Source organism: Carcharodon carcharias, chromosome 3 (assembly GCF_017639515.1).
Source record: "Carcharodon carcharias isolate sCarCar2 chromosome 3, sCarCar2.pri, whole genome shotgun sequence".
In the NCBI taxonomy this organism is placed as follows: Eukaryota; Metazoa; Chordata; class Chondrichthyes; order Lamniformes; family Lamnidae; genus Carcharodon; species Carcharodon carcharias.
This window is the reverse complement of record NC_054469.1, coordinates 207,254,566-207,273,978: the sequence shown is the minus strand read 5'-3', so window position 1 is coordinate 207,273,978 and position 19,413 is coordinate 207,254,566. Positions and strand designations below refer to the sequence as shown.

General features: G+C 39.8%; 1 protein-coding gene across 2 annotated transcripts in view; it reads left to right on the top strand.

The window, feature by feature from the left end:
- Positions 1-19,413, top strand: part of cep72 (centrosomal protein 72) — a 170,568-nt gene that overhangs the window by 35,199 nt on the left and 115,956 nt on the right. The window contains exons 4-5 of one of the 2 annotated variants that reach the window (XM_041184602.1): positions 2,010-2,202; positions 17,392-17,500. In XM_041184602.1, coding sequence (XP_041040536.1) covers positions 2,010-2,202; positions 17,392-17,500 — 302 coding nt within the window. The remainder of the gene's footprint in view (positions 1-2,009; positions 2,203-17,391; positions 17,501-19,413) is intronic. The other variant, XM_041184603.1, reaches the window with a different exon arrangement.

Genomic DNA, 19,413 nt, shown 5'->3' with positions numbered 1-19,413 from the left:
AGGATAAAACTAGCTGTGGTCCCTCCTGCTGATAGTTATCCATTCATTCCTGCTGGAAGTGCATTGGACTTCATTGAGGAAAGCATCAGGCTTGGTCGGTTGCCCTCCATAATCAGGCAGCCTATCCACTATTCATTTGTTATCGAGGTATCGATAAGTGGACTTGCATGTGCAAAATCCCAAAATTGCTTCAAAACCCTTGAAAGAATGAAAAAGACTTTTCACCACCTCAGGACATCCCAAAGTACTTTGCAGCCAATTAAGTATTTTTTGATATGTAGTCACTGCAGTAATGTTGGAAATGCAGCAGCCAATTGCCTGCAAGGTCCTGCAAATAATTAGCTCGTGGCCAGATATTTTTTTTAAGCTATGTTAGTTGAAGGTAAAATATTGGGCAGAACACTGGGATAACTCCCCTGCCCTTCGAAATAATGCCATGGGATTTTTTGAATCTATCTTGGTTTAATATCTCGACCAAAAGATCGCATCCTCAACTATATAGTATTCCTTCAGTACTGCAATGGAGCGTCAGCCTAGGATCTATGACTGAATCTTGATTTAGGATAGAACCAGCAACTTGACTCAGAGCTACCGATTATGCCAAGGTTGATGCCTAATTCCCAACTAACTTCACTGTGGGAGCGTAATCACTAAGAACCATTCAGCCACCACCACTATCTTGGAGCAACTGGGTGTGGCCGATTAAATGCAGTTTTTCTGTTATTGAACACATCAAGGAAACAATTTTAATTTTAAAATAAAGTTCAACCCCTGATCCTAAGAGATGTGGGATACACTTGCAGTTAACACCAGTGGTGCTGAACCTAAGAAATTATATACATAAGTTCTGATATTTGTAACCAGCTCCAAGTAGGGGAAACTATATTTCATGACTGATGTTGCTGTGCAAATAAATGCAGCATATGTTGTACATGCACAGTACAATCCCACAAATGAGCTGACCAGCAATATACCTTGGTGGTATCTTCTCTTTTCACTTCAGAGTAGTATCAGTAGCCCATATCGGAACTTGTACCAGTATGAGTTAACACCTCTGTTAGGAGAGAGAGTAAACGCATGTGACTGGAACAAATAAAACTTTTGTTTAATAATACAAATTACACCAGATTTACATTGGGTGTTGCATATTAATCAAAAATCCAATAATTGATCTATAAGATATCTGTTGCAAGTGTGGCGAAGCCTTGTTCCAGGCCAGAAAAGATAACGCCATCCGAATTATTTCATACACCCTGCAGAGTCCCAATTTAAAAATCAATTCAACAGTTAATGAACAGCATGTTCTTTTTCCCATTTAATTTACCTGTGGATTGCCGTTTTTTTAGCTAGTTGTATACATTTAAATGTTGCTGTGAATTTCTGTGTCATTTATTAAATTGGGGTTCAGTACCACGTTTGATAAGTTTCAATATGATAATGGCCTGGAGTTTGCGGTCAGCAACAAAGGAACAGTTCTTGATGTTTACCTCATTGACAACTGCCCCAAAGTGTTTGCGGGTCCTTGAGTGGAAATTGGCTCTAATCCAATGTCTAAACCATTGTGCAAGGCGTCTGGGAGGCTCCTCCTGAAGCAGATTGAAAAATTCTCACCCAGGCATGTTGAGTCTAAACCAAGTAGTATAAATTATTTTTAAACCATGTATGGAAAGCAAAATATGAATAGGGAAAGGCAGATGGGTTTAAGAGTGAGAGATAAAAGAAATATACAGAAAAGTTTTTAAAGTTTTAATTTTAAAAAATATCTCCAACACTAATTAACCTATGAAGGAATTAGCCTCCACACTTGTAAAATTAAATTTTCAGGGTCATAAATGTTGTTTGGCAATAATTATCACGCGATTAAAAATGAAATTACTCCTGAACTTAACAATTTCTATGTTTTCTGCCGTGCCCACACATTAATGCTTCTAAAGAAAGCTATTTATGCAAACTTAAAACAATTTCACTGATTTTAATGCATTTCTACCTTGTCTATATTGTGCATACAGGGGATTCAACACTTGATTCATCTGGAAAAACTCAACCTATATTATAACAAGATTGCAAGTTTGAAAGAGATTTTTCTCCTTCGTAATCTGGGTGGTTTGAAAGAACTTGACCTGAGACTGAACCCTGTGTCCAAAAATGAATCAGACTATCGACTTTTTGTTGTGCACATGCTCCCCAATCTTAGAAGGTTAGGTAAGTACCTTGTTGGGCTGTAGTAACAGTCACGTTCATTCTTTTTTCAGCTGTGGTTCACTGAGAGTTCTCACCACTGAGTCAGAAGTTCATGGGTTTGAGTCCCACTCCAGACACTTGAGTACATAATCTAGGCTGAAGCTCTCAGTGCTAGCACTGACAGTATCTTTTGGTTGAGACTTTAAAACTGAGGCCCTCTCTGGTGGACATAAAAGATTCCGCTGCATTACTTGACAAAAAGCAGATGAGTTTTCCCTGACATCCTGATCAATATTTATCCACATTGCTGCTTGTGCGACCTTGATTTATGTAATTTGGCTGCAGTGTTTCCTACATTACAAAAGTGGCTACACTTAAAAAAAAAACAACTTGATTGGCTGTAAGGTGCTTTGGGACATCCTTGCGTTGTGAAAGGGGCTATATAAATCCAAGTTCTTTTACGGATTATGCCAATTCAATTATTTGTTGCAGAAAAATAAAAAATGTTGTTGCTTTCTTTTAAAGATCATGTGACTTTGATCATACCAACCTGTGATGTACTATAATACCTGTAATATGACATGAATGCAATAGCTGAAAACTAAGGGGAGTGGAGGCAGTGGTGCGGTGAGAGATTAAAAAACAGCTGCCAAACTGCTCTGATTCAAGTCATAAAACACATCTTTCATGAAATACACATGCTTCAAAGTGATCTTGGTCATTGCAAAGGGGAAGTTGAATGTATTTTTTTGTAGAGTTTTAATACACTAACGTCTGAGAACTACGTTATTAACTTATAATGTTTTGCTATTTCTGACCAACTACATTTCAGAAGCTTCATCACAATTATGGCTATTAATTGAACAAGATTATGTCATGAAGTTTGAAATGGTAGGAGGACCAAACAGAGTCATTGCTTTTGGGAGCGGGTGTAATTTAAGAGTCAGAAAAGCAGAACTAAAGTTTAATAAGACTTTGAAGCATAACCTTAGGCTTTAAACACCTTGGTATGAAATTTTGTTCATCTGTGGAATGTGGTATGTAGTATTTACTGCTTATGAGAGGCTGTTCAGCCTAACAATTCCAAGCTGGTGTTAATGGTCCACACAACTGTCTTCCCAGTCATTTTCTTGTAACCTGATCAATATATCCTATTCTTTTCTCCCTCATTTTTATCTAAGCTTCCCCTTAACTGCATCTATGCATTAAATGCTCCTTGTGCTAGCGAGTTCCACATTCTTTGGGTAGAAAAGTTTCTCCTGATTTCCCTTTTGGATTTGTTAAGTGATTATCCTATTCTTGTGGTCCCTCACTCTGACTCCCCATGCAAGTGGAAACATCTTCTCTATGCCTACTTTATAAAACTCTTTCATAATCTTCTCAACCTCAATGGGATTATCCATCAGTCTTCTCTTTTTGAGAGAAAAGAGCTCCAGCCTGTTTTATCTTTCCTCACAACATATATAGCTCATCAGTTTTGGGATAATTTTTTTTTTGCCCATTTTCAGTGCCCTTCATATCATGAGGACACCAGAACTGTTCACTGAATGCCCAAGTGTGTTATAACCAAAGTTCAGTGCAAGTTTAACATAACTACTCTGCTTTTAAATTCTGTCCCTCCAGAAATTAATCCCTGTGCTTTGTTTGCTTTATTTATGCCTTTATTTAAGACTTTATTAACCTACGTTGCTACTTATTTCAAGATTGCTCCTCACCTCATTTAATTTACTTTTCTGCCTTTTTCCCATAACCCTTGATTCCCTTGCTGATTAAAAATCTGTTTATCTCAGCCCTGAATATACTTAATGACCCAGCCACTACAATTTCCAATGACTATGTGGCTTCATTATTCTTCTTATCAAAATGCACCACTTCACATTGATTTATATTAAAATTAATTAGCTAATTACCCACTGCAAGCATACTGATATTTTCCAGTATTTTGTCACAGTCCTGCATTAAGTACACCAATATGGTGTTGTCAGACAGTTTTGACATTGTATTTCCAATTCTCGACTCCAAATCACTTATGTAACTGCTGAACATGTAGAACATCACTTCTAATCTTTTGCGATAAATCTGAGATTCAACCCTTGCTCTTTATTTCTGTTTGTAACCAGCTTCTTATCCATTCTACTACTGGTCCCATGACTCCACATACTCTGACCTTAGTCATGAGTGTACTATAAGACCATAAAACAATAAGATGTAGGAGCAGGAGCGGGCCATTCAGCCCATTGAGTCTGCTATGCCATTCAATGAGATCATGGCTGATCTGATAATCCTCAACTCCACTTTTCTGCCTTTTTCCCATAACCCTTGATTCCCTTGCTGATTAAAAATCTGTTTTTCTCCGCCCTGAATATACTTAATGACCCAGCCTCTACAGCCCTCTGCAGTAAATAATTCCACAGATTCACTACCCTCTGAGAGAAGAAATTCCTCCTCATCTCTGTCTTAAATGGGCAACCCCTTACTCTGAGATTATGCCCTATGGTCCTAGACTCTCCCACAAGGGGAAACAACCTCTCAGCATTGACCCTGTAAAGCCCCGTAAGAATCTTATGTTTCAATAAGGTCACCTCTCATTCTTCTAAACTCCAATGAGCACAGGCCCAAACTACTCAACCTTTCCTCATAAGAAAATCCTTCTATTCTTGGAATCAACCTAGTGAACCTTCTCTGGACTGCCTGCAATGCCAGTATATCTACCCTTAGATAGGGGGACCAAAATTGTTCACGGGATTCTAGCTGGGGTCTAACCAGTGTCTTGTACAGTTTTAGCAAGATTTCCCTATTTTTATACTCCATTCCCTTTGAAATAAAGGCCAACATTTCATTTGCCTTCCTTATTACCTGCTGAACTTGTATGCTAGCTTTTAGTGATTCATGCATGAGGACCCCTAAATCTCTCTGTGCTGCAGCTTTCTGCAGCCTTTCTCCCTTTAAATAATATTCAGCTCCTTTATCCTTCCTGCCAAAGTGCAGAACCTCACATTTTCCCACATTATATTCCATCTGCCAAGCTTTTGCCCACTCACTTAACCTGTCAATATCGCTATCTAGACTCTTTGTGTCGTCCTCACTAACTGCCTTTTTTTATTTATTCACGGATGAGTTCTTTGCTGGCTGGGCCAGCACTTATTGTCCATCCCTAGTTGCACTTGAGAAGGTGGTGGTGAGCTGCTGCCTTGAACCACTGCAGTCCATGTGGTGTAGGTACACCCACAGTGCTGTTAGGGAGGGAGTTCCAGGATTTTGACCTAGCGACAGTGAAGCAACGGCGATATATCTCCAAGTCAGGATGGTGAGTGACTTGGTGAGTGCCTTCCTACCTATTTGTGTCATCTGCAAACTTGGCGATAGTACATTTACTTCCCTCATCCAAGTCATTAAAATATATTGTAAGTAATTGTGTCTCTAGCACTGACCCCTGTGGCACTCCACTAGCTACAGGTGTTGCCTTCCTGAAAATGCCCCCCTTATTCCAAATCTCTGTCCTCTATTTGTTTGCCAATCCTCTATCTACTCTAATATATTACCCCAACACCATGGGCTCTTATCTTATTAAGTAACCTCATCTGCGGTACCTTATCGAATGCCCTTTGGAAATCCAAATATATTACTGCTACTGGTTCCTTTTATCTATCTTGTTTGTTACCTCCTCAAAAAATTTGAATAAATTTGTCAGGCATGGTTTCCCCCTCATGAAGCCATGCTGACGTTGCTTGATTTTATTATGTATTTCTAAATGCTCTGCTATTACATCCTTTTATAATAGACTCTAACATTTTTCCAATGATGAATGTTAAGCTAACTGGCCTATAGTTACCTGTTTTCTGTCTCCCTCCTTTTTTGATTAAGGGTATTACTTTGGCACTTTTCTAATCCTCTGGGACTTTTCCAGAATCTAAGGATTCTTGGAAGTTTACTACCAGTGCATCCACTAGTTATGGAGCTACTTCCTTTAATATCCTAGGATGCAACTCATCAGGTCCAGGGGACTTATCGGCCTTTAGCCCCATTAGTTTCCCTAATACTTTTTATTTGGTGATAGTTATTTTATTTATTTCCTCTCCCCCTTTTGCCCCTTGATTATTTAGTAATTTTCGGTTGCTATTTGCATCAGTCTTCATGGTAGAAGATACTATGTATTTATTCAACTCCTCTGTCATTTCCTAGTTCCCCATTATTATTTCCCCAGCCTCATGCTCTAAGGGTCCTATGTTCACTTTGGTCTCTCTCTTCCTTTTTTATATAGTTAAAGAAGCTCTTGCTGTCAGTTTTTATATTAATTTCTAGTTTACCTTGAAAGTTTATTTTCTCCCTCTTTATTACTTTTTGGTCAGCTTTTGTTGGTCTTTAAAACTTTCCCAATTCTCTGGCTTACCACTAATCTTTGCCACACCATATTTTTTTTTTCTTTCACTTTGATACTATCCTTAACCTCCTTGGTTAACCATGGTTGGTTTATGCCCTTCCTAGAATCCTTCTTCCTCACTGGGATATATATTTGTTGTGAGTCATGAATTATTTTCTTAAACATCTGCTATTGTTCAACAACCTTCTTTTCTGCTAAATTCCTTTCCCAGCCCACTCGAGCCAACCCTACCCTAATTCCTTTGTAATTACTCTTATTTAAGTTTAGCACAGTTGTTTCTGAACTAAGGTTCTCACTCTCAAACTGAATGCTAAATTCTACCATGTTATGATCACTGTTTCCTAGGTGATCTTTTACTTTGAGATCATTTATTAAACCTGCCTCATTACACATTACAAGATCCAAAATAGTCTGATCCACAGTAGTTGGATCCATAACATATTGTTGTAGGAAACTGTCCCGAATACACTATGAATTCTTGCTCGTGACTACCTCTGCCAATTTGATTATCCCAATCTACGTAAAGATTAAAGTCACCCATGATGAATGTATTGCTTTTTTTTTTACATGCTCTCATTATCTCCTGGTTTATTCTCTGTTCTAGAGTATAGCTACTGTTAGGGGGCCTATAGCCAACTCACACCAATGTCTTCTGTCTAGTGGTCTGCACTGGAGTGCTGCTTTTGGCTGCAGCTGTGTGCTTCAGTTGGAGTTTGGTGACTGAGGGAGTTTAAGGGTTAATTTCTATTTAAAGTCTCATCTACTTTAATTTAGCAATTAACCAAAAGTTGCTGTTTGGGTTGGAAGAAAGTGAGTTTTAGTCCATCCTCAAAACAGGGCTTATACAGCTTCTGCTTGCAGCTGCAACTAGTTAATTAGATAACTGGCTTAATCAGGTTTTTAGATGCTAGGTTCAGAGAGTATAAAAGTAGGCTATCTTATAGTGCTGACTTGTCTGCACTGGAGTGCCGTTTTGGCTGCAGTCGAGTGCTTCAGTTGGAGTTTGGTCAGAAGGGAGGAGGTACTCCTTTCTTTTTCTACCTTTCCTCAGAAAGAAGAGTGGCAGCCTTGGTAAGTAGGAACTGGTGAGTAAATTAGAAAAGTGTAATATTTTTAAACAAGCTGCTGTACTTGGATCTAATTGAGAAGCACCAGGAATAAGGGAAATTTAGGGCCAATATAAAGTAATATAAATAATCCAAACTAGAATAAAATTAACATAAGGGAAGTAGAGTTAAAACATAGCAGGGCAGCTCAGTCGAGTGGAATGCATATCCTGTAATATGTGCGAAGTCATGGACGCTACCAGTGTCCTAGCTGACCACATGCAGGAAGTGCTGTCAGCTGCACAAACTTGAGCTCCAGATTTCAGAGCAGAGGCTAGAGTCACAGTGGCACATCTGCGAGGCTGAGAGCTACGTGGATAGCACATTCAGAGAGGGCCTGGAGACACAGAGGAAATGGGTGACCGCTAGGCAGTCCAAGAGAAGTAGGTAGTGCACGAGTCCCCTGGGGTCCCACTCTCAAATCATTTCGCTGTTTTGGAAGCTGGTGAGGGCGCTCAGAAGTTCCTCAGAGGTGTGCAGTCAGAACCAAGTTCTTGGCACCATGAGTGGCTTGCCTGTGCAGGAGGGGAGCAAGAAGAACGGAAGAGCTATGGTGATAGGGGATTCATTGGTTATTGGAAGAGAGAGGCTTTTCTGTGACTGTAGACATGACTACAGGATGGTATGTAGCCTCCCTGGTGTCAGGATCAAGGATGTCACAGGGCAGCTGCAGGACATTCTTCTGGGGGAGGGTGATCAGCCAGAGGTCGTGGTCCATATTGGTGCCAATGGCTCAGGTAGAAAGGGGGATGTCGTCTTGCAATTGGAATTTCAGGAGCTAGGTAGAAAATTAGTAAGCAGGACCTCAAATGTAGTAATCTTCAGATTACTCCCAGTGCCATGCGCCAGTGAGTACAATAAAAGGAGGATAAGGCAGATGAATGTGTGGCTGGAAAGATGATGCAGGAGGGAAGGCTTTAGATTCTTGGGACATGGAATTGGGCTGGGGGAGATGGCACCTGTAAAAGGCGGATAAGTTGCACCTGAACAGAGCTGTGACTGAGTTCCTTGTGAGGCATTTTGCTAGTGCTGTTGGGAGGTCTTTAAACTAACTCGGCAAGGGTGTGGGAACCAAGAGAAAATATTAGAGAGGAATACCAGGGTGCACAAAATACTGGGAGGGACAGATAGCACTAGTATAGAGAATGGTAAGTTAATAGGTAAAGTCAGGGCAAGGGAGAAGGTTACAAAATCTAAATCAGGGTTACTATGCATGTATGTGAAAGCACAAAGTACAGTAAATAAGATCAGGAGTTACGGGTGCAGATTGTCATGTGGAAATATGATGTTGTGGTGGTAACAGAGACCTGGCTCAAGGAAGAGCAGAACTGGGTGTTAAATATTCCCGGGTACAAGGTGTTCAGAAGAGATAGAAAAGGAAGCGGGGGTAGCGGTATTGGTTAAGGAGAGCATTGCAGTGCTGGAGAAAGAGGATGTCCCAGAGGGTTCAAGGACAGAATCAATTGGGCTAAAGCTAAGGAACAAAAAGGATGCAATTGCATTGCTCGGTGTAGTCTATAGCCTGCCAAATCGTGAGAAGGACATAGAAGAACAAATCTGCAAGGAAATTACAGAGAGATGCAGGCATTATAGAGCATTTATAATGGGGGACTTTAATTACCTGAATGTAGACTGGGACAGTGGTAGTGTCAAGGATGGAGAGGGGTAAAAGTTCCTAGATTGTGTTCAGGGGAACTTACTACTGCAGTATGTGTCCAATCCAACAAGAAACAACACACTGTTGGATCTGGTTCTTGGAAATGAGGTGGGCCAAGTAGATCAAATGTCAGTGGGGGAACATTTAGGAGACAGTGATCATTGTATTGTACATTATAAGATGATGATAGAAAAGGACGATAGGCAATCCAGAGGACAAATAATTAACTGGACAAGAGCTGACTTTGATGGGACAAGAACGGAGCTGGGCCAGATAGACTGGAAAGAAAGATTGGCAGGAAAATCTGTAGCTGAAGAATGGGTTACCGTCTAAAAATAGAATTGGTTCAAGCAAAGTGGAGGTATATTCCATCACAGAATCACAGAACTGTTATGATATAGAAGGAGGCCATTCGGCCCATTATGTCTGCACTGGTTCTTTGAGCATTTTACCTTAGTGCACAAAATCTCCTGCTTTTTCTCCGTAGCCCTGCACATTGGATAATTATCTAAATAGAAACAATGCTGCTTGAATGTCTCAATTGAACCTACCTCCACCACACTTCCAGGCTGTGCATTCCAAATCCTAACTATTTGCTGTGTGAAAAAATTTTTTCTCACCTTGTGCTTGCTTCTTTTGCAAAATACTTGAATACTGTGCCCTCTGGTTCTCGATCCACTTATGAGTGAGAATAGTTTCTCCCAATCTACTCTGCCCAGGTCACTCATTATTTTGAAAACATCTATCAAGTCTCCTCTCAGCCTTCTCTTCTCCAAGGAAACAGTCCCAGCTTCTCCAGTCTTTCCTCTTAACTGATGTGTCTCATCCCTGGAACCATTCTCATAAACCTCTTATGCACTCTTTCCAATGCATTCACATCCTTCCTATAGTGTGGTGCCCAGACTGTACACAATAATCCAGCTGAGGTCTAACCAGTGTCTTATATAAGTTCATCATAACCTTAAACAAAAACAGAAAATGCTGGAAAAACTCAGCAGGTCTGACAGCACCTGTGGAGCGAGAAAAACAAAGTTAATGTTTCGAGTCCGTATGACCCTTCTTCAGAGCTGAAGAGAAGTGGGAATGTGATGAAATTTATACTGTGGCAGGACAGGTGGAGAGAGCAGTTAATAAAGCAGAAAATTTCCTGGACTTTATTGTTAGGGACATAGAGTACAAGAGCAGGAAGGTTATGCTGAATTTATATAAGGCACACTTTAGACCTCAGCTGGAATATTGTGTACAGTTCTGGAAGGATGTGAACGCATTGGAGAGAGTGCATAAGAAGTTTATGAGAGTGGTTCCAGGGTTGAGATGCTTCAGTAATGCTGATAGATAGGAGAGGTTGGGACTGTTCTCCTTGGGGACAAGAAGGCTAAGAGGAGATTTGATAGAGATGTTCAAAGTCATGAAGGGGCTGGACAGAGTAGATGGGGAGAAGCTGTTCCTGTGCATAAAAGGACCAAGAACGAGAGGGCACAGATTTAAAGTGATTCACAAAAGAAGCAAATGTAATGTGAGAAAAAACCTTTTCACACAACAAGTGTTTAATGTCTGGAATGCACTGCCTGGAAGTGTGGTTGAGGCAGGTTCAGTCGAGGCACTCGAGGGCATTAGATGATTATCTGAATAGAAACAATGTGTAGGGGTACAGGGAAAAGGCACAGCAATGGCTCATAGCTGATTGCAAGATACTTTGCTATATTAAAGGCACTATATAAATGCAGGTTGTTGTTACATTCCTGTGTAAGCAATAGGTTTGTTAGTTCGCTTTCAGGTAAAATAGTTGCCAGGTACTATTACACAACAATACAATTCCGTTATAAAAACAAAAAAACTGCGGATGCTGGAAATCCAAAACAAAAACAGAATTACCTGGAAAAACTCAGCAGGTCTGGCAGCATCGGCGGAGAAGAAAAGAGTTGACGTTTCGAGTCCTCATGACCTTCATGATTTACATGAGGGTCATGAGGACTCGAAACATCAACTCTTTTCTTCTCCGCCGATGCTGCCAGACCTGCTGAGTTTTTCCAGGTAATTCTGTTTTTGAATACAATTCCGTTGTTAGTTAACAAACAAGCCCCTATCTAGAATCTTGCAGCACAGAAGGCGGCCTTGCAAATGGATATGCTAAGCATGTGTTAACAGATTCTTCAGGCCATATGTGCACTTACTTTTTATATATTACATTATAACTATATATAAGTTCATAATAAATGGAAAAAAATTAATTAATTTAGCTTCCATTTCTTGACCTGGTAAAGCATTTTAAAAGAACTTTTTTTTTGCAATACAGGAAAAATAAAACGAAGCTGCTCTTAACAACACTTTGACATTGTGCTGAAGTTCTTGTTGTAGTTGCATAGTTCCAAGGTGGCAAAAAGCACGGGTTCCCCCTGACCAATGAAAGCTGAAATTTTCCAGATACGGCTCCTAATATATGCTCAGTGTCGGTGAGCGCCAGCTGCCATGAAATCCTATATTGGCCAAATGTGGAATAATCTGGCTAGTTGCAACCAATAAGATTTCTAAAATGTTAACAAGCAAACACTTCAGCCAAAGTGATCACTTAAAAGCATTAGAGTTGGAAAAATTGAAGTTGTCAGCATTTGGAAAAGTATCTTTTGAAGAAGGAAACTTGCCGTCATTGCCCGGCCTGGCCCGGCCCATGTGCGGCTTCAATCCTATACCAAAGTGATTGGCTCTTAACTGCAAGACATTCAGTCATTGCAATTGGGGATTGGCAATAATTGTTGGGTGTTGCCAGTGATGTCTACATCCCAATATTTTTTTTTAAAGGTCATTTTTGAGAGCTATTTGCCAGTGAGCTTGCTGGAAAAGGTACAGGTGCCTTTTTTTTAATAAGGTAGCTAGATAGATATACAGGGTTTTATGTTTTTAATTTTTCTGGGGCCATGTTCTCATTCTATTGCTTTGTACAACTTGGAATGCAGTTATAACTGACTTAGCTTTAATGAAGCAGCAGTCCAGCTAATGGATTCCCTTTTCTCTGAGGCACTTTGGATTGTCCTCAGAGCAATTTGAAAAGCAGGATCTTAGATTGGTAACAAGTGCTGTTGACATAAAAGCTGAAGAGCATTTTGGAGAGGTATATGTCTGAAAGTCAAGAGATTCAAGACAACTTTTGGAAAACTCAATTTGATATTCTATTTTTAAGAGCAGCATCTTGAACGTTTCCATTTTGAAGATACTTGGTCAAGAATGTAATTGAATCCATCTTTGACCCATCCCAAAGTATCCGTAGAAAACATTAGTCTGGATCAACGGAGTTTGTAAATGTATTAAAATATCTAAAATTTCAATAATCTGTCACTTTGAGACCCGTGAATTACAGTTTTGCATGAGGGTAGGTGCTTGGAAGGAGTTCAAATTCCTTTCATGCTTATTTGACATCCAACTGCCTGGTTGATTCCTGCCCACTCTTGGTTGCAGGCGATGAAGCTGCCCCACTTGCTTTAGTTATTTTAGAAATTTTTTGTAAGTCAGTCTGCTGTGTCCAGTTAATTTAAGGTGTTATCTGAAACTTCGGACAAATGGCTTCCAGAGAAGTACTTTGGTCAAATCTGGGCCCGCACCTGCTTTGATGTTCCCAAAACTGTGTTCCATCTATACCTTTGAAGCAGGCAAAAGTGCCTTTCTGCTCACTTGAGATTCACACTTTTTCCAGGTGGTGTCATTGGAGACCATTCAAGTTCAGAAGTCCTATTCAGTGTTTCTTCTGTTTTCCAAGGACATTGAATCTAAATGTATTGCTGGTCTTGTCATTGCTAGTTGCAATCAACATAGACTAGGACTCAAACCTAGAACTTCAGGTCTTTTTGGCTCAATTTCTTTTACCAATGAAATAATTGGAACTGTTATAATTTGGAATAATTTTTATAATAATTTTAACCATGAGAACTATTATAAGTACACAGTTTCCTTGAGAGATTTTCCACCACAAGAGGCTAAATAGTGCTCCATTCCATTAAGTAGGGGAAAATAAATCGATCACGAGATTAGGACATGTACAAAGCAACTAGAGCTTGGCCTAAATAGCCAAGTGGTTATGGTACTGGGTTTGTAACTCCAAGATCAAGAGTTCAAATCTCACAATGGCAAACTGTGAAACAATGTAACTTCATCTGAATAGGAACAGATGGAAAATGTGTTTGTACTCAAAAAAAAAGTTAGTGTGCTTTGGCTTGGCCTAAATAGCCAAGTGGTTATGGTACTGGGTTAGGCTTGGCCTAAATAGCCAAGTGATTATGGTACTGGGCTTGTAACCCCAAGATCAAGAGTTCAAATCTCACAATGGCAAACTGTGAAACAATGTAACTTCATCTGAATAGGAACAGATGGAAAATGTGTTTGTACTCAAAAAAAAAGTTACAGTGTGCTTTGGCTTGGCCTAAATAGCCAAGTGGTTGTGGTACTGGGTTAGGCTTGGCCTAAATAGCCAAGTGGTTATGGTACTGGGCTTGTAACCCCAAGATCAAGAGTTCAAATCTCACAATGGCAAACTATGAAACAATGTAACTTCATCTGAATAGGAACAGATGGAAAATGTGTTTGTACTCAAGAGTTACAGGAGTAGTGAAGTCTTGCTTCAATTATACTCGAAAGAGTTACAAAGCAACTAGGCTTGCAGAAGATTGTGAGTGATTGATAAAGATCCAATTGCTTGCATCGTTAAAGCATAGGGGATTTGTAGTGGAGATGCAGTAAAGGACCTGACAAAGCAAGTGCATACAACCAGATTCTCTTTTGTCGATCACCTAAGCATTAAGACCCAAATTGTATGCATTGGAGCATCCACTTAATATTAAGATGATATAATTTATTGAGTTGTGCACATCTTCATGAATGGGAAGCTGGTACTAATTGCACAGAACTTAGTCCATTTATCCCATCAGAGTACAAACATTCAATTAACTAATGGTCGAGGATGCACTTTAGTAAAAAATCAACGTCACTTTAAACACAAAGCAGTTACACTGATTTGATATTGACATGTCTTTATGACATCAGAACTGTTACTGTGATATGAAGGTACAGTGGATATTGAAGTACCAGTTTATAAATTTACTGATACAATTACTTGTATAAAACTGATTTGCATCAAAGGTAGATACAAGAATGCACCATTGTCTCTTTCATCTATTTTCTGACAAAACTATGCTGCAGGTCATAATACAATAGCTACTTTTCTAATTTTTCTTCTGGATAAGTGAGAGATGTTAAGGTGTCCAGTTTTGCTTTACTGCACTGCAAATTCTATAAACAATTTTGGCTTCACTAAAACCACAACTAGATAAATATATGACCAGTGACACAATTTTGATGTAAAAAAAAGTACATTAATGGTTTTTAATTTCAAAGGTAAGGCGGCAAGGCTTGTGCTTCAATTCTCTTCAATTCTCAGTACCACTTGTCCATCTTCTGATTTTCTTTCTGACATGACAGTGACTATAGTTCAGAAGTATTTAATTGGCTTTAAGATGTTCTGAGGTGAAAGGTGCTATATAAATACAAGTCTTTTATACAAATAGCCATTGTCAGTTGGCAGCCTTTGATCTTACTCATTGGAGTTGTCCTGCTGGATGTCACTTAACCCATCCAGAAAATTTTTCTTTGCTGCGACAGTTTTGTTATTTTCCCCCCTTTACATTGGAGTGCTCTTCCTGATTTAACCAGTAATAGTCCCATTTATTGATGTGTGCATTCAGCTGTTTCCTGTTTTGGAATGGCATCATTCCAATTTAAATCTGTTACTCAACATATTTACCCAGCTGTCATTTGCAGTGTGTTCAATTGCTGAATATTTGAGATTCTCCTAAGGTACAGTAAATGCTTGTTGGAATGAGCTAAGTACAGACAATACAGTACATGGAGTGATACAACAATGACCATTTTGAAGGGAGTAATATTATTCATGCAACGAGTAACCCACCTCCTGAGTCCTCAAAGCCTCTCCACCACCTACAAGGCACAAGTCAGGAATGTGATGGAATACTCCCCATTGCCTGGATGAGTGCAGCTCCAACAACACTCAAGAAGCTTGACACCGCCAGGACAAAGCAGCTCACTTGATTGGCACCACATCCACAAACATTCACTCCCTCCACCACTGAAGCACAGTAGCAACAGTGTGTACCATTTACAAGATGCACTGCAGGAATTTACCAAGGATCCTTCGACAGCACCTTCCAAACCCACGACCTATACCATCTGGAAGGACAAGGGCAGCAGATAGATGGGAACACCACCACCTGGAAGTTCCCCTCCAAGTCACTGACGATCCTGACTTGGAAATATGTCGCCGTTCCTACACTGTCGCTGGGTCAAAATCCTGGAACTCCTTTCCTAACAGCACTGTGGGTGTACAACACATGGACTGCAGTGGTTCAAGAAGGCAACTCACTGCCACCACCTCAAGGGCAATTAGGGATGGGCAATAAACGCTGGCCCGGGCAATAAATGCTGGCCCAGCCAGTGCAGCCCACACCTCGTGAATGAATTTTTAAAAATCCTCTGTTTGGTAAGACAACTGCTGATGAAGGTAGCTGTATGTTGTTTATACACTATCCATCCCCTTATCATCTCTCCAACAAGTGTCTTCAATAATTTTCATTCTCTTTGGACATTGTAAAGTAACTTATTTCAATTCAGTGTGGCATTTGATACATACTGTGCATGTGGTACCTCAACTGCTCATAATTAGTCTCCTTCCCACTCTTCATTTTAGCATCTTCCACCTAAACAGGACAAGTCAGGTTGACAATGAGAAAATTAATACAGGAGCATTGTTTCTAGATGTTTTTGTCATCAAGGAGTGCCATCATGTCATGGTGATGCAATATTGCTTCTATGACTGCGACCTTTGGGAAAAGATTGATACCAGCCAGCATTGCACATCTACAGCTAAATTTAGTTTTAATTAGAAGAAGTCAACACTAACCATTTTTGGAGCATCAGTACACTGTGGATCTTCAACTTCATCAGGTGCTGGAAGGAAAAAGGAACTCCTTGGCATTAGATGGTGCCAAAACAAAGAGAACTGCAGTCAGCTGTAAAAGTACCCTCCAGTTCCAAGAAATTTTCATTCACTTCTCCACTGTGTAATAATAACTACTGCTAAAGGGGCAAGTGTTAGAGCAGGTATGGGAGACTTTGAAGATTTTATACTGTGCACATGCTTCATCCTGGGAATTGCCTGTTTTTATAGGTTCTGACACTTTGTCAGAGAGTGCCCTTGGTGCCTACAAGAGGAATCTGCAGTTGATGGTAGGAGGTTACCTCTGCACATTGGTAGGGTTTTCTATCTTGTGGTTTCCATATCTCAAAGGCCATATAACTATCATCCTCTGCCCTATTGCTGACTTGCTTCTGATAACTTTCTGCTTTATCTGACAGTATCAGTGCAGGCTGGGACAAATATGTTACTTGACGAGCTAAAAGAAAGCAAGGGGGTTGTTTTGCTGAGACAGAAGTGTCGTAAAAATGCAGTACAAATAATGACCATTGGAATTGTAGGCAAAGCAAACAGCTCCAAATGATGCAGAGAAACCTAGATTTGAAGAAAAATTCTGATTTTAAAAAAGCCTACAATATGTGATGTACCTGAGATGTGATCAGACGCTGTATAATGCAATGATTTTTCCACATGATACTGCCACAGTGTTCAGAACCTTGGTCTCCAAACAAGCTGAAAGTTTGTCTGTCAACAATGTTTCCCCCAAACATTCCAGGAACAAAAATGTACTTTAAGCTCTTTCTACACTGTGTTTCATGGTGGGTATGTGCTGTTCTTTGTATCTCAACCTACAATTGCTGACCCCTTTAATAAAACAAATTGCAACGTTTAGTTTGGCCACAGGTTACACAAGCTAATTAAATCAGTGCAATGACTTGGCTCATAAATGGCTTAACATATGTGTTTTTCTGGCTTCTCTACAATTATGAAAGATTAACTCCACCCTGTTTTTAATTAGATAAGTGTAGTCAATAATTTTTGCACCTTTATAGTTGACCATTACTTTAAATGGTGGTGCACTCTCTTACAGACGATCGACCAATCAGAGACAGTGAGCGCAAAGCAGCACTGATGCACTTCACCACAGATCAGGCATATGAGTTCCATGATTATCCTGCTCAGCAAGTGGAAAGTGAAAGGTGAGAGCAAAATAGGGTAACAATAAATGGAAAAAATGGATTATTTGACTTTTAGGTATATTAAGATATATTATTTTTATATACTAGCAGACCTCCCAATTATAATGCTTTCAGTAATTTGGACAGGAGTGTTATGCCAAGTAATATTACTTGGAACACTGACTTCTCAAGAACAGCTCTCAAATCACTAGAATGTCGACTGTGTCTGTCAGTAGTGGGATGGGCTTTGGTTGTCAAACAGCATTTCAATGGAGGAAAGTTCATTGGAAGAGACTACGCTGTATAAGGCAGGTCTTGCAATCTATTATTATTGGTTAGAGGGATTTTGTGTGCAGTGTGATGGATGTTTTCAGGGTGTAGGAGTATTTGTGCAGTTTTGGTATCAATGAGCCCTGGGAATAGGGTCTAGCCTTTTAGAACTCTCAAGGGATCATTTGGTATTTGGAAGTGAGGAATGGATTCTGACAGACCCGAGGAAGGGGTATTTGAGCATGAGCTAGTAAAGTCTAGTAGGCTTAGGGGTTCCTGAGATCAGGCAATATTGGAGAGAGCAGGACCTAATAGTCTTATGGGGGAAGTGACTCAGGAACTTGGGACTCAAACAGCCATTGGTCCTTGTGAAGCATTGATTGTTATTTACAATAAGTGCTTGTGGTGGAAGAATGAATACAAAGCTCTTTTTTTTTTACCTCAGGCTGGTTTATTCTGAAGACAGCTCCCAGGTGCTGCAGACTTCCTAGTAGCCTCCACCAAGAGGGTTCCAGCTGTATCTATTTATACTGTTTAGATGGGAGAACCAATGCCCATTACCTGTTTTAACTCGCAATTGTCTTTAACATGGTAATTGCCATGCAGTGTGATTATTGATACATTGACATCGATCTCCAAAAAATGCCATCCCATTGTACAGCCACAAGTTAGTCTCCTCCTTGACATTTCCAGAGTCAGGTTTTGGACTGCCAGATCTGATTAAAATTAATAGATGTAAAATCATTTTGTTTCCGCAAGTGTCCTTCCAATTTGTGCCAGGGACACAGCAGCAGTTGAAAATTCAGTATATATTAACTGAGGTTGCCAGCTGATACAGTACTCAATAAACAAATTTCCATTAAAAATATTTCCTTAGAAAAATCCTTTAAAATTTCATTCTTTACACAGTTTCCAATTTTTTTAAAAATCTTTTATCACGTAAAACCTTATACCTGCATGCACTTCCTGTCCGCATAACCTAACGCCCTGCTATTTGGGTTATATTTTTTAACTGTGTTCCATTAGAAATTCACGTCAAGGTGGAAATATCCCCCCAGTAATTGCATAACCTGGCCACCTTCTTAATTCCTCACGACTCACACCGCCCCCAGTATCAGGCAAATAGTCCTAACTTTTATCATCACCATGGAAGCAAATTAAAAAGGCACTGTATATAATATATTAAGTGTGCCAATTATTCCAAGCAGTTTAATAAATCGATCCTTATCCTATTCCTGGTCACATGAAGCATTAGCAGGTCCTGCTAAGACTGTCAATTATTCACAGATTATTCAGGAAGGCAAGAATAACACCTCTTCATCACAGATTGTCTTCTTAAAACAACCGTCCCCACCCCTGTCTCTCCCACTCACCTCCAACAGTAGGAGCAAGAGCTCATGGATTTTTTTGTTACAAAGATCAGTACAATCTAGCCAGCTGCCTCTGCTGCTTTCCTTCCTTCCCTTAACCTACCAGGACAAATTCCCTCTAAGGTTCCTCCATGTCCTATCCCTGAATTTACATATTTTTCTAGTTTCCCTCTCATCTCATTGTGCCCTCCCTGAACTAATCTTGTTACCATTCTCACTGTGACCTTTGTTATGATCCCTGAATGGACTGATAACTTCTTAAAAGGGATAGATTCCCCAGCGACCAACGGAAAT